Source organism: Perognathus longimembris, chromosome 1 (assembly GCF_023159225.1).
Source record: "Perognathus longimembris pacificus isolate PPM17 chromosome 1, ASM2315922v1, whole genome shotgun sequence".
NCBI classification, from domain to species: Eukaryota; Metazoa; Chordata; class Mammalia; order Rodentia; family Heteromyidae; genus Perognathus; species Perognathus longimembris.
In genome coordinates this window covers 45,323,044-45,339,000 of record NC_063161.1, presented here as the reverse complement: position 1 = coordinate 45,339,000, position 15,957 = coordinate 45,323,044, and the positions used below count along the sequence as shown (strand labels likewise).

At 45.8% G+C, this 15,957-nt stretch overlaps 1 protein-coding gene across 4 annotated transcripts; it reads right to left on the bottom strand.

Moving 5' to 3' along the window:
- Window positions 1-12,285: 12,285 nt before the first annotated feature.
- Cnpy2 (canopy FGF signaling regulator 2) lies at window positions 12,286-15,623 on the bottom strand. Of its 4 annotated transcripts, none has more exons than XM_048361751.1 (6): window positions 15,490-15,623; window positions 14,574-14,686; window positions 14,318-14,433; window positions 13,513-13,716; window positions 13,256-13,352; window positions 12,286-12,448 (listed from the first exon to the last, which is right to left on the bottom strand). In XM_048361751.1, exons 1-6 carry the CDS (start codon window positions 15,558-15,560, stop codon window positions 12,405-12,407), a joined length of 645 nt encoding a protein of 214 aa, XP_048217708.1. In that variant the 5' UTR covers window positions 15,561-15,623; the 3' UTR covers window positions 12,286-12,404. The 4 variants fall into 4 exon arrangements, with proteins under 4 accessions (XP_048217708.1, XP_048217729.1, XP_048217738.1 ...); XM_048361772.1 differs by lacking the exon at window positions 15,490-15,623 and adding an exon at window positions 15,241-15,397; XM_048361781.1 differs by lacking the exon at window positions 15,490-15,623 and adding an exon at window positions 15,122-15,243.
- Window positions 15,624-15,957: the final 334 nt, after the last annotated feature.

Here is a 15,957-nt window from a genome sequence, read left to right as displayed (position 1 = left end):
CCACTTGAGCCACAGCTCCACCCCCAGCTTTTTTGGTGGTTAGTTGGAACTAAGAGTCTCAGGGATTTTTCCTTTCCAGGCTAGCTTTGAACCCCGAGATCCTATGATCTGAACCTCCTGAGTAGTTCAGATTACACACTTGAGCCACAGGCTCCAGGCTTTGGCATGCTTTTTTTTTTTTTTTTTTTTGCCAGTCTTGCACTCAGGGCCTGAGCACTGTCCCTGGCTTCCTTTTGCTCAAGGCTAGCACTCTGCCACTTGAGCCACAGCACCACTTCCGGCCTTTTCTATATATGTGGTGCTGGGGAATTGAACCCAGGGCTTCACACATGCTAGGCAAGCACTCTACCACTAGGCCACATCCCCAGCCCTGGCATGCTTTCTTGAAGAATGTCTTTGGTTAATGACTTGATGGCCATGGGATGACAAATATCATATGAAAAAGACGTGTAGGAGCTGGGAATATGGCCTAGTGGTAGAGTGCTTGCCTCGCATACACGAAGCCCTGGGTTCGATTCTTCAGCACCACGTATTTAGAAAAAGACAAATGGCAGTGGTGCTGTGGCTCAAGTGGTAAAGTGCTAGCCTTGCACAAAAAGAAGCCAGGGACAGTGCTCAGGCTCTGAGTCCAAGCCCTAGGACTAGAAAAAAAAGAAAGAAAGAAAGAAAGAAAAAGTATATGACACCAGAACTAGCTGGTAGAGACCATTTGAAGCCAGCAGAGGTCATGGTATTACAGATCAGAAGACTCCAATATGTGGAGAAAAACAACAAAAATAGCATGAATATCTAGTATTCTTTGTGAGCTGAAAGTTCTTTAATGCCACCAGAAAATCTAAGTCATCCAAACTGTGCCTTAGTATGAAAGTATCTTTATACAAGATACTTTCACTATCACTCCCTTGGTATAAACCCAGCCAGCCCCATTCTTCATTTAGTCACAAGGATGCAGAGTGGCACACCTATCTTTTGGCACACCCACCCTTTACAAAGATCAGGCATTAGGCACACTCTCTTTTTGTCATCTCACTCATATTATTATTCCCATAGGGCCTCTGGACCACTTGTCCTACTTGGCTATCTTCTATAATTTTATCCTCTGGGGAGTGTTCCCCTGGAGACCCACGGCACTAAAATGACCCAGGATACTAAAGTAATCTTCCTCTTTAACTCCTCTGTGTGGAACAAGACCTCAGAACTTGTTGTACCTGTCTAAGCCTATCCTCTGCCTAAGGGCTGAGAGTAGCTGACCCAAAGATCAGGCACCTTATCTACAAATCCCAAGCCTTCAGTGAGCAATCCTTTTATCTACCCACATAGCAATAACTAAGTACAGAGGTCTCAGTATCCATCTAAGCCAAGTCTAGGTAGACTTAAATTTCTAACTTAGTTTTCTGATAGCCTACTAACCAATGCTTCTCTGACTAGGGAATCAGATAGGTAGTTCTTAGGAGAGATAAGCTATACAATGCCCCAAAGAGGCACTGACCTAAACTACCTCTCCAGTAACTTCAAAGCTTCACTGATCAATATTGCTCCCAATTTAGCATCTTACAGAGTATGTCCTCATAACCTTACAATAGTCTGACCTGGTTCCTTCTTTCTGGTTAATTATCCACAGAGTCTAGCTAGCAGATCAGAGGAGTGAACTCTAGTGCCCCAAAAGCCAATGGGGCTACCTTAGAGACAACTATTAGGTGGCCATAAGGGCAAGCTATTTGGAAGTTTTAATAATCAGAGGGAGGGTAGGTAAACATCGGTGTTGTAAGCCTTTTGACTTAAGGTTCTGGAGTCTAGCATCAAGGACTTTATAAACTTGTTTTGAAGTTGTCAAATCCTGACATCCACAGCTATGAGACCAGAGGGAAAGCCCAAAGATCAAAAGAGCTAAGTGAAGGGGCTGGGAATGAGGCTTAGTGGTAGAGTGCTTGCCTAGCATGTACGAAGCCCTGGGTTTGATTCCACTGTATTATATAAACAGAAAAGGCAGAAAGTGGTTCTGTGGCTCCATTGGTAGAGTGCTAGCTTTGAGCACAGAGAGGCTCAGGGACAGTGTCCAGGCCCTGAGTTCAAGCCCCAGGACTGAAAAAAAAAAAAAGAGTTAAATGGAATCTTCCAAAAGTAGAATTAGAGTATCTGCATGTTTGTCCCTTTTGGGCATTGCTGGGCCAGGAAGTTATCACTGAACCACATCCCCAGTTATAGAGTCTTTTTCTGAACTAGATGAAACCCAGAAGTAGAAAGTTAAGAAAAATTTGGGCTGGGTATATGGTCTAGGAGTAAAGTGCTTGCCTCATATACATGAAGCCCTGGGTTCGATTCCTCAGCACCACATATGTAGAAAAAAGCCAGAAGTCGCTCTGTGACTCAAATGGTAGAGTGTTAGCCTTGAGCAAAAAGAAGCCAGGGACAGTGCTCAGGCCCTAAGTCCATGCCCCAGGACTGGCAACAAAAACAAAACAAACTAAAGTTAAGAAAAATTTGAGGGGCTGGGGATATGACCTAGTGGCAAGAGTGCTTGCCTCGTATACATGAGGCCCTGGGTTCAATTCCCCAGCACCACATATACAGAAAATGGCCAGAAGTGGCGCTGTGGCTCAAGTGGCAGAGTGTTAGCCTTGAGCAAAAAGAAGCCAGGGACAGTGCTCAGGCCCTGAGTCCAAGGCCCAGGACTGGCCAAAAAAAGAAAAAGAAAAAGAAAAATTTGATATGAAGATCGGAGATGTGGCTTGTGTTTTAGAGTGCCTGCTTAGCAGGTGTAAGGCCCTAAGTTCAAACCCTTAGTACTGCTAAGGGTTTGAGAGAGCCTCCACGTCCAGCTTTTTAACTGATTAATTGAAGGTGAGAATCTCACAGACATGGCTCTCCATGCTGACCTTTAACCATGATCCTCAGATCTCAGACTCCTGAGTTGATCGAATTACAGACAGGAGCCACAGAGAGAGAAGGGCGGGGAAGAGTCAGACAAACAGATAGATAGATACTGGTATGAATACAACAGTCCAAGGCTGGGGAATGTAGCTCAATAGTAGAGGATTTGCCTAGCATGGGAGGCCTTGCCTTCAGGGTGCTCTTCCTAGTGCTGAGGAACACTAGGAAAAAAACAAACAAACATGGGCTTAGAATGTGGCTTAGTGGTAGAGTGCTTGCCTAGCAGGCATGAAGCCCTGGGTTCAATTCCTCAGTACCATATAAACAGAAAAAGGCGGGAGTGGCACTGTGTTTCTAGTGGTAGCAAAAGAAGCTCAGAGATAGTACCTAAGCCATGAGGTCAAGCCTCAGGACTGGCAAAACAAACAAAAATGCAGGCCTGGGAATATGGTCTAGTGGTAAAGTGCTCGCCTTGTATACATGAAGCCCTGGGTTCGATTCCTTAGCACCACATATATATAAAAAAAAGCCAGAAGTGGCGCTGTGGCTCAAGTGGCGGAGTGCTAGCCTTGTGCAAAAAGAAGCCAGGGACAGTGTTCAGGCCCTGAGTTCAAGCCCCAGGACTGGCAACAAAAACAAAACCAAACAAACAAACAAAAATGCATCAGCTAAATAAGCTCTAGGTCCAAATATAATAAAGTGCCTGGGAACTAGACAGGGAAATACAGGTTAAGCTTTGAGATCATGATGACCTTGGGAGGACTTCTTTATAATGGATAAGGGCAATGATGCCCTCTGGTGGCCTAAATGTAATGCTGCCTAACTGTAACCTGAATTGCCTACCAATAGGTAAACCAAACATCTATAGTGAATGGACAATAGTTAAGATGTCTTGAATGCTTACAATTTCAAATTGGCGCTGTGGCTCAAACGGTAGAGTGTTATCCTTGACCAAAAAGATGCCAGGGACAGTGCTCAGGCCCTAGTCCAAGCCCCAGGACTGGAGAAAAAAAAAAAAAAGGAAAAGCTGGAAATGGTGCTGTGGCTCAAGTGGTAGAGTGCTAACTTTGAGCAATAAGAAGCTCAGAAATAGTGCTCAGGCACTGAGTTCAATCCCCAGGCTTAAGACCAACTGGAGCAAAACATTTTTAGTCATATCCTTTCTCAACAAATAAACTGGCATAGTGACTTGTGCCTGTAATCTCAGCCACAAAGGAGTCATAGGTAAAAGAATCACAATCTGAGGCCCATCCCAGGCAAAAAGCAGGAGACCCTAACTGAAAAATATTCAAAGCAAAAAAGGTTGAGGGTGTGGCTCAAGCTCAAGGTCCTGGGTTCAAACACCAGTACTTTCAAGAAAAAAAAAGATAAGGAACTTACTCAGCAAGTTATTTTGTAGATGAGTCCTACTCATCTGTAAAACCTTTGTGTTGTATCCTGGTCATGCAGGACTGGAACTCATGACAATCAAGTCACCAGCACTTAGTCAATTGGGCTAGGAGTCTTTAGCTGTGCACAGAGTCTGCTCTCCACCATTGGGATAGTAAAGAACAGCAGCAAGCCACCACAGGGCTGGGCTTTCAAAGGTAGAAGCTATGCATTCTACAGCAGGTGGTCACACTGCACAGATGCAGAGGGTAGAGCAAGTCACAAATGAGTTAAGCAAGCCATTTACAGAAGCAGAATGTCATGGTCAGGCTGACCTAATATCAACTTTATTTTAATAATTGTTACCATGTTAACCTAATATCAACTAAGCAAGCATGAGTGGGCTAAAAACAATCCAGTACTCAATCTTAAGTGGACCAACTTGACAGTCACATGGCATTTCTGTAGCTACTACTATGGTTATTTCTTTTTGTTGTTGTTTCTTTTTTTGGCCAGTCCTGGGGCTTGGACTCAGGGCCTGAGCACTGTCCCTGGCTTCTTCTTGCTCAAGGGTAGCACTCTGCCACTTGAGCCACAGCGCCACTTCTGGCCGTTTTCTGTATATGTGGTGCTGGGGAATCGAACCCAGGGCCTCATGTATACCAGGCAAGCACTCTTGCCACTAGGCCATATCCCCAGCCCCTACTATGGTTATTTCTATAATCTATTACTATGATCATTTTTACAATCCATTACTATGGTTGCTACCTAGATACAGAGAGGAACAAGGGCTACATATATTTTTAAATGTCAAACTACAAGGGACTAGTCTCACTGGTGGGGGTGCAGCGCTCTAGCATAGAATCACCAAAATAGTTATAGAAGCTAAGACTGAAGTGCCAGACTTTGAAGTCAGGCCCCATTTTACCACGTGAACCTCATTTTACCACGCAAACCCCACTTTACCACGCGAACCTGAGATAAGCAGGCCCTGTGAGCAGACCCAGGACAAGCCCATTAGGGCCCAGTTGGTCTAGAACTCTAACCGCTGGGAATGCTTAACTCTGACCACCCCTAAAATTGAACCCTGAGCCAATCAGATTTGTACCTGTATCCTAATCTTGCTTGCTTGAACACCTGATTGTTGTAACTTTGTTCTTTGCCTTTATAAGCCCTGTGTAATCACAACTCGAGGCTCCCTCCTAACCTCCGCTGTGTTGGTGGGTAGGACGAGGCCCGAGTTGCAGCTCGCTTAAATAAAGCCTTGCCTTGCTTTTGCATTTCGGAATGTCTGAGTCTCGGTGGCCTTCTTGGTGGTGGTTTCGCGGCTTGGCACAACAAGACCAAACTCTAAGATAGTGAAATTTCATGAGCCCTATTGTTTCTAGGAGCTCCGGGGGGCTATACTCTTCCTTCGTTTCACACTTTGTACCATCCAGAACTGAAATTCATGATTTATGGTGCCCTCTCCCACCCTCACAGAACATATAACAATAGGACACACATACCAATAATTCTAGCTACTCAGGAGGCTGCGATCTGAGGATCATGAATTGAAGCCTGTCCAGGCAGGAAAGTCCATGAGACTCTTATTTCCAATTAACCACTAAAAAACCAGAAGTGGAGCTGTGGCTCAAGTGGTAGAATGCTAGCCTTGAGCATATATGCTCAGGAGTAACACCCAGCTCTGAGTTCAAGCTCCAGGACCAGTACACACAAAGAAAAACAGCAGTCAAAATGGTCTCATGGGAAATGGAGCTGTGGCTCAAATGATAGAGTGCTAGCCTTGAGTACAAAAGCTCAGGCACAGTGCCCAGGCCTTGAGTTCAAGCCCCAGCCCTACCATCAGCACACATGTTCTCATGCATGTTAGGCAAGTACTCTGCCACTGGGATACAATTATAGCCCTGAAAGTTGTTTTTATTGTTTGTTTGTCTAGGCTCTGAGATCAAACCCTAGGAAGAGAGAGAGAGAGAGAGAGAGAGAGAGAGAGAGAGAGAGAGAGAGAGAGAGAGAGAGAGAGATGGGGGGAAGGTGTCTGCTGTGACTCTTTAAATTTTATTTATTTTGTAAATTCTGTGTATGTGTGCATACGCACGCACATGCGCTAGCCCTGGAACTTGAACTCAAGACACTACCAGTTGAACCATGCCTTTCATTCCAGCCTTTTGCAGGTTAATTGGAGGTAAGAATCTCATGAACTTGTCTGTCTAGGCTGGCTTTGAACCAAACTCCCATGAACCACCAGTATCTAACTTGTTAATCCTTTTTTTGTTTGTTCTGGTACTGGGGCTTGAGCTCAGGACCTAGGCACTAGCCCTGAACTTGTTTTGCCAGTTGTGGGGCTTGCACTCAGGGCCTGGGCACTGTCCCTGAGCTTTGTTTGCTCAAGGCTAGCACTTTACCATGTGAACCACAGTGCCACTTCTGGCTTTTTCTGTTTATAAGGTACTGAGGACTCAAACCTAGGGCTTCATGCATGCTAGGCAAGCACTCTACAACTAAGCCACATTCCCAGCCCAGACCCTGAATATTTTTGCTCAAGGCTAGGGCTCTACCATTTCTGGCTTTTTGTGATTAATTGAAGATAAGAGTTTCTTGGATTTTTCCTGCCTGGGCCAGGATTACAGGGGTGAAACACCAGCACCAGCTTTGTTAATCTTAAAAAAAAAAAATCCTCTGTGTTGGCTGCAATGTAGTTCAGTGAGAAAGTACTTGTGTAACATGCCAAAGGCACTAGGTTTGATCCCCAACACTGTACACAATAGTAAACAAATACACAAAATCCTCTAAAAGACCAAGTTTTATTATATTGCCCAGGCTTACAAGTGACTCTCACTTCACCCTTCCACATAGCTGGAACTACAAATGTGGGACATTGCATGACAATTCTAAAGGATTAGACTTACACATAATACATTTTGTCTAGGTGTAACAGGCACACCTGTAATCCCACATTTGGGAGGCTAGGGTAGGAGTATCATAAATTCAAGACCAAGCTGGGCTACAAAGCAAGTTGTAGGCTAGCCTGGGCAACATAGCAAGATCATGTCTCAAACCAACAACAGCTGGGCACCAATGGCTCATGCCTGCAATCCTAACTACTCAGGAGGCTGAGATCTGAGGATCACAGTTTGAAGCCAGGCCAGGCAGGAAAGTCCATAAGACTCCTATCTCCAATAAACTACTCAAAAAAGCCAGAAGTTTCACTGTGGCTCAAGTGGTATAGTGTTTGCCTTGAGCAAAAGAAGCTCAGGGACAGCACCCAGGCCTAGAGTTCAAGCCCCAGGTCCTGAAAAAAAAAAAAAAAGGCCAACAACACAACAACGAAAGTATTTGGCAGGAAATATAAGAGCCCATGTTGTTTTTTTTTTAAAATTTTATTCAGATGATGTACAGAGGGGTTACAGTTACATACCTAACGCAGTGAGTACATTTCTTGCAAACTTGTTACCCCCTCCCTCATTTTCCCCCCATTTTGTCTCCCCAAGTAAGAGCCAATGTTTAAAGCCAGCTATGATGGCACTTGCCTGTAAAACAAAAAACAGGGCTGGGAATGTGGCTTAGTGGTAGAGTGCTTGCCTAGCATACATGAAGACCTGGGTTCAATTCTTCAGTACCACATAAACAGAAAAAGCTGGAAGTGGCACCGTGGCCTTGAGTAAAAGAAGCTCAGGGACAGTGCCCAAGCCCTAGAACTGGCAAACACACACACACACACACACACACACACACACACACACACACACACACTCACACACAGACCACACACCACACAAAGAAAACAGGTTTATTTTTTTTAAATCAGAGTATGGTTTATTTTTTAAATAATTATTTATTGTCAAAGTGATGTACAGAGGGGTTACAGTTTCATATGTAATGCAGTGGATACATTTCTTGTATAATTTATTACCTCCTCCCTCATTTCCCCCTCCCCAGATTTATTTTTCCTAGTTATACCCAGACCTAGTTTAACACTGTCTTTGAAAATGTACAAGTTCTAATGTTTACTGATAATCAATTTAGAAGGCACCTAAGGCTGGAAGTGTAAGTAGATTTGTAAGGTTAAGAATATATGTTGCAGGGGCTGGGAATATGGCCTAGTGGCAAGAGTGGTTGCCTCGAATACATGAAGCCCTGGGTTGATTCCCCAGCACCACATATATAGAAAACGGCCAGAAGTGGCACTGTGGCTCAAGTGGCAGAGTGCTAGCCTTGAACAAAAAGAAGCCAGGGACAGTGTTCAGGCACTGAGTTCAAAGCCCAGGACTGGCCAAAAAAAGAATGTATGTTCTAGATAGGCACCAGTGGCTCATGCCTGTAATCGTATTCAGGAGGGTCTGAGGATCATGGAGTGAAGCTATCCTGGGCAGGAAAAGTCCATGAGTCTCTTATCTTCAATTTACTACCAAAAAGTCAGAAGTGGCGCTGTGGGTCAAGTGGCAGGGTGCTAGCCTTGAGCAAAAAAGCTCAGGAACAACATCCAGACCCTGAGTTCAAGCACCAGGACTGGCACACACACACACACACACACACACACACACACACACACACACACACACACACAAAAAAAAAAAAGAAAAAAGAAAAAGAAGAAAGCAGAAGAATGTATGTTGCTGGGCAGTGGTGGCTAAAAGGCTGAGATCTGAGGATCACGGTTCAAAGCCAGCCCAGGCAGGTAAATCCAAGTGAACTAATAAAAAGAAGTGGAGCTGTGAGCTTGTAGAAAGCTTCTGATGGGCTGGGAATATGGCCTAGTGTTAGAGGGCTTACCTCCCATACATAACACCCCAGAGTTCAATTCCCCAGCACCACATATATAAAAAATGGCCGGAAGTGGCACTGTGGCTCAAGTGGCAGAGTGTTAGCCTTGAGCAAAAAGAAGCCAGGACAGTGCTCAGGCCCTGAGTCCAAGGCCCATGACTGGCAAAAAAAAGAAGAAAGCTTCTGATAAATTCATCCTTGTTATATGAGGTAAAAGATGTGCAAACTGTATCATACTAGTACCTTGTGAAGATATAAGAAAGTAGTTTTCACTGGGCCCTTAGAGGACATATGCTCATAAGCCAACAGCAGACTCAGGCTGGAGAGTTTTATAAATTAGAAGTTTCAAGTTTCCTATGTAGTCTCACTTGATTTTTTTTTTCTTGGAGCCAAGTTTTTTTGTTTTTTGTTTTTTTTTCTACTCTTTTACAGCTCCACTCTTGGCTTTTTGGTGGTTAACTGGAGATAAGTGTCTTAACCGATATTCCTGCCTGGGTTGGTTTCAAACCATGATCCCCAGATCTCAGCCTCCTAGTAGCTAGGATTACAGGTGTGAACTATTAGTGCCTAGCTATATACAACCTTCCTTCCTTTCTTTCTTCTTTCTTTCTTTCTTTCTTTCTTTCTTTCTTTCTTTCTTTCTTTCTTTCTTTCTTTCTTTCTTTCTTTCTTTCGCTTGTTTTGCTTTTTGCCAGTCCTGGGGCTTGAACTCGGGGCCTGAGCACTGTCCCTGGCTTCTTTTTGCTCAAGAGCTGACATTCTACCACTTGAGCCACAGCGCCACTTTTGGCTTTTTCTATATATGTGGTGCTGAGGAATTGAACCCAGAGCTTCATATACATGAGGCAAGCACTCCGCTAGGCCATATTCCCACCCCCAACATTGCTTATTGATGGCAAAATGGAAGTACATTTAGCATGGTGGCACATGCCAGTAATCTCAGGAATTGAAGCAGGAAGAATTCACGTTAGAGGTCAGCCTAAGCTACCTAGGCAGACCCCATTTAAGTACACACACACACACACGATAGAATTAACACTAGTTATGTTTGGTTGATAACTAGTATCAGAGTGCTTGCTCTGGGGATATAGCTCAAGTGGTAGAATGTTTGTCTAACTGACACAAAGCTTCCATTCCCTAGTACCATGAAATAAATAAATAAAATCATAAGGACATACAAGCATGTATCAATTAAATGCTAAAAGGAAAAACCCAACTAGCAAAAAGGTGAAAAAGAATGTATGATTGAATAGGTGAGTATGAAGCTGGGTATTGGCTTACACATGTAATCCTAGCTACTCAAGTGGCTGAGATCTGAGGATGAGGATGAAGGTTTAGAAGCCAGCCTGGTGGTGGGGGAGAGGGGAAATCTCTAATTAATTTACCAGTAGAGGCATAGTTCAAGCAAGGAAGCTAAGTGAAAGCATGAGACCCTGACTTTACGCCCAAGTACCAGTACAAAAAATAAAAATGATTCTGATGGTAATTTGTTCTCCCATATGATCTTAGCACTCAGAAAGCTGACAGGAAGATGCTGATTTCTAGGCTAGCCTGGGTTACTTAACAAGACCCTGTTTTAAAAAAAGAAATTTCTTTTTTCTTTTTTTTTTTTTCCTTTGTCATGGGGCTTGAACGCTGGGCCTGGGTGCTGTCCTTGAATACTGCTCTACCACTTGAGCTACAGTGCCATTTCTGGTTTTCTAGTAGTTAACTGGAAAGCCCATAAAATTCTTATGTCCAGTTAACCACCAGAAAACTGAAAGTGGCGCTGTGGCTCAAAGTGGTAGAGCGCTAGCCTGGAGCAAGAAAGTTCAGGAACAGCACCCATGCCCTGAGTTCAAGCCCCATGAGAAAAAAAAAACAAAAACAACAACCCAAAAAACAAACAAAAGTTTCAAATGTTTATTCTCTCCTCAAGGCATTCCTGAGACAGAAATGCTCCATTCTAAACCCTCAAGCATCTCAAGATCAAAGTTAACAAAGGAAAATATCCTTTAGCTGTTCAAGCCTGTGCTCAGGTATAGAATCTACACAGAAAAGTGTAGACTCACAGTCCAGACAGACAATAGCTGGTGATGCAGATGACAAAGACTTTAGTATTGGTATTTGCATCATCTAAAAGCTTAGGTTAGCAAGCAAGGCTTTCATTCAATATCACTCCTTACCTCATGTGTCCCTAGCTGATAAACCCCTTACTTTTCAGCTGAGAGGGTCATATCCATTTTCCCCTTCCTCCCTCTGTTCTTGCTGGTCCCTGCATCTGGAAGGGCAGGGAGGAAAGAATAATGCATGTCTATTATTTCCTTCAAGGTTGAGTTGTTTTTATGTTGTTTTTTTTTTGTCTTTTTTTGTGCATGTCCCAGGCTTGAACTCATTTGGGCACTGTCCCTGACCTTTTGTGCTAAAGGTTAGTGCTCTACCACTTGAGCCACAGCTCCAGTCCTGCCTTTTGGTAGTTTATTGGCAATAAGAATCTTGAGCTGGGCACTGGTGGCTCACACCTGTAATCCTACCTACTCAAGAGGCTGAGATCTGAGGATTGAGGTTCTAAGCCAGTCAGGGCAGGAAAGTCCATTAGATTCTTTTTTTTAACCCCATTGGTTGTGGGGCTTGAACTAAGGCCCTGGGCTGTCCTTGAGCTTTTTTGCTTAAAGCTAGTGCTCTACCAATTTGAGCCACAGCTCCATGCCTCTTCCAGTTTTCGGGTGGTTAATTGATTATAAGAGTTTCAAGGCCTGGTGCTGGTGGCTCAGGCCTGTAATCCTAGCTACTGAGGAGGCTGAGACCTGAGGATCATGGTTCAAAGCCAGCCCAGGCAGAAAAGTCTGTGAAATTCTTATCTCCAGTTAACCACCAGAAAACTAGAAGTGGAGGTGTGGCTTAATGTGGTAAAGCATGCCTCAGATTTCAGCCTCCTCAGTAGCTAGGATTACAGCCACTAGTGCCCAACATATCTCTAGTTTTATCAGGATGAATACAGGAATGTTTAGAATCCTATATTATCATACCTTTATATGTTCTCCTGTGTATTCATAGATGTTTCTCTTTTCTCAATAGACTATAAATACACTGTGTTGAATCCACACTGAATAAATGCTTATATAGTTTATAAGCAGAGCAGAATCTCAGAAAGTAAAGCAATCCATGGTTCGGATTCCTTTGAACTCTGTATAGCACCAATCCCCAAACCTTTCCTTTCCCTTTCTTTTCTGTCTGCAATCCTCTTATCTTCAGGCCTAATGTAAGGGCAGATTCTGGGCATGAAAAAAACAACACAGTTGGTACTTTTAGTTTCTTTTTTTTTTCAGTTCATTTCCATAAAAACATAATATAAAAGACAATGCCACCATCTTCCCCTCCGGTGGGTGATCCATCAAGCTGGTCTGGGCTACTCCAGTAGTTCATAGCTCATCATGAGATGTGTGCAGGGCATGGTCACATAGATCTGCAAACAGAACATAACATTTTTGCCAGTCCTGGGGTTTGAACTCAGGGCCTGAGCATTGTCCCTGGCTTCTTTTTGGTCAAGGCTAGCACTCTACCACTTGAGCCATGGCGCCACTTCTGGCCTTTTCTACATATGTGGTACTGAGGAATCGAACCCAGGGTTTCATGTATATAAGGTGAGCACTTTACCACTAGGCCATATTCCCAGTCCCAAACAGAACATAACAGTGTCAAGGAAAATGCCACTCACATACTGATATATACCACTACCAAGAAAACAGCCCAATGCCAGGTGCTGATGATTCACGCCTATGATCCTAGCCTCTCAGGAGGCTAAGAGCTGTGGATCATGGTTCAAAGCTTGCCTGGGCAGGACCCTTACCTCCAATTAAGCACGAAAAAAGCTGTAAGTAGAGCTGTAGCTCAAGTGGTAGAGTGCTAGCTTAGAGCAAAGAAGCTCAGGAACAGCACTCAGGCCCTGAGTTTAAGCCCAGGACCAACACCAAAAATAAAATTAAATTAAAAAAATAAATAAAAGGGCCAAAACCAAACTGGCACATATATCATTTTTCAAAGCATATACTTATAAATGACAAAGTATACCCACTTCCCTCTCACATATACCTCTGGTCAAGGGACTATAAATTCGGAAGGCTGACAGGGAGAGTAGAAAGGACTAACCTAAATCTATAAGCCAGGGGAAATGGAAGCTAACTATCAGGATTTGGGGTGTGCAGGTGCTGGGAATTTCCCAGGTTCTACCTACAAGGCTGTGAGAACTGGAACTCAAGTGGGCTTAGCTTACCTGTGCGCTTACTGCAAAGTTTGTCTTTAACATTGTCAGCTTCTCGAGAAAAGAATTCAATAAGTTCATCCTCATATTCCTCCACAATGCTCTCACACTGCCAATCCAAGGGAGAAATGAGTGACAAAGGCAGCAAGAAGTTTCTGGTCCCCAGTTCCAGAAAGGGAAACGAGGACATTGACTCAGCTCTCCACCCCCCATCCCCATCCATCCCCTCCCTGATTTTCAAGAAACAGCTGTCCACAGCCATAACTTACAGCAAACTTGAGGGTGCCACTGATATCTGAGTCAATTCGGATGCCCTGCAGGTCCAGTTCACTGGATTCTCCACTCCGGCTCACAACCCGAACGTAGTTCTTGCGGTGAGTGGAAGGGTCAATCTGTTCTCCATACTCCTTCATGCGGTCACACACTTCCTCTAGCAGTTCTGTGAGATGGGCCTCTGAGCGGGCATAGGGTACCTAGAAATGTCCTCAGCCTTGAACTCAGGGCCTTGTGCTCTACAACTTGAGACATACCTCCAGCCCTTTTTTTTTTTGAGTATTTTTTTTTCAGATGGAAGCTCATGACTTTATTTTTGAGTGGGGGGGGACAGGCTGGCCTCAGACTATAATCCTCCTATTTATGCCTCTCATGTGGCTACAATTACAGAAATATACCACTACATTTGACAATTGTTTTCTTTTCTTGGGGGGGGGCTAGTTTTGGGGCTTCAACTCAGAGCCTCAAGCTTACCAGGCAACATACAACACTTGAGCCATACCTCCAGTCCTAGACTGAATCTATGTATAACCAACATTACTACAGTGAAACATGAGGCCTATGGATTCAGAATGTGGAAGAGAAGATGACCACAGCTACCTGTCTACTGACTTCTATAACAGGAAGAAAGTATAAAGGTGTGGAAGCAGGAAGCAAGTACACAGAGTGTACTCCTCCAACTGAGACTGAGCCCACTCTCTCAAGGTCTGTCTTCATTTGCATTAAAACCAAAGCTCTTCTTAATTGAATTCTCATTCAGTCAGGATGAACCATTTCATTTAAGGAAATAGTAATAGTTACCTCTACTACTGACTGGCTGCCATCTGGATTGATCCGGAAAGATCCCATCTGAATGGTCTTCTTGGGATCCACTTGAGCGATTTCCCACTCTAGTTCGTCTACTAGAGCCCTACAAGCTGGGGCAAAGGAAAAGGAGGAGGTGGGGGCAGGGAGGCAAATAGGATCAATGGAGGGATTTCCATTCATTCCCCCCCCCCCCCAGCCCCCGTTGGAACTAAGGCTCCAGGAAACCTCCCTCCCACTTCTGCGCCTTTACCTCCACAGTGTAGATCCTGGCTCCTTCTAGCCCAGGTAGTTCCCAGCAGAGCCCCTAGAAGCAGGGCCAGCCAACCCCAGGCTTTCATCTTTAGCAGAATGGGAACGCTCCACCTGGTTCGCGTAGGAATAAAATATATGTGTTAGGGGCCGACTCATTTTTTTGCCTGCCTTTCCCTACCTCCACCCCCAATCTCCCAGCCCTGCCCCTTCCCCAACCCGAAGCCTACAAAGGCCTCAGTGTATCTCAGACACTACAGACTCAGAAAACGGCCCGGCTACCAAGAAGCGCCTCCGAGGGCCCCAGTTCCTCTGGGCGCCGAGTGGGGGCTCGGGACTGGGGACTGAGCTCTAGAAACCACATGTCCCACGCGCGCTCGGAGTGCTGACACTTTCCCACCCGGAGAAGTGGTAGCCGCGGGACGACTGGCCCCGGGGTGGGGATGGGGGGCCTGCCAGCCAGGACCCTCAGGAGGCCAGAGGACCGACGAGGAGGGCGCTTACTAGCCAGGGCCCAGCCCCTACGATTCCTGCATGCCCCCTTCCAACCTGTAAGCGGTTACCCGTGCAGACCAGCCCCCTGGCTACGGCTCCGCCATTGTTTCCGCTCGGATCTATCCATCCCCAGCCCCCAGCGCGCCGCCGGGCCGGCGGGGCGGCCGTCCCACCTCTGTTCCCGTGGCCGTCGCCGTGGCCGTGGCCCAGGCGCTGGAAGGCGGCCGGACCCTCACTGTGGCCTCGGTGGCTCCCAGCCCCAGCGCCTGGCTGCGGGGAGCCGGGCTGCCCCGGCTTCTCCCGAGCGCCTGGGCGCTAGGGTGCCCCAGTGGCCGCCTGACCCGGCTTCCCGCGCCGAGCCCGGGCTCTGCGCAGGCCTCGGAGGCGGCCGGTCGGCCGTGCCAGCCCCCCAACAGACTGACCCCGGGCCCGTCCCGGAGCGCTCTCGCGAACAGGCAGCTCGGGAGTGGCTCAGAGTCAGCAAGGACCCCATGGAAGGCAGAAGGACCCAGACTTGCGTGGCGATCCGCTCCACGTGACCACCAGAGGTCAGCCAGATGGTAGCCTAAAGCCTGGGCCGAGCTCCAGGGGGGTGTGAAGACCGTGGGGCGGGCGTGGGCCCGCATCCGTCCCGGGGGTCTGGACTTGTCAAAGGAGCGCTGCCTGCAGCAATCTGCACCAGCTTTCAGCACGCGAGAAAGCACAAGACACAGGAAACTACATTTCCCAGGTCGCACCTCAGCACCAGACAGGTTCTTAGATAGCTACAGGTCGTAAATGGGCGCTTGGTGGTTAGTTTATACAATGAACTACAAGTCTTCAATCTGTGACCGTAGGGCTGCTCTTAGGCAACTACAGCAAAGACGAACCTTGCTCAGGACAAATACAAT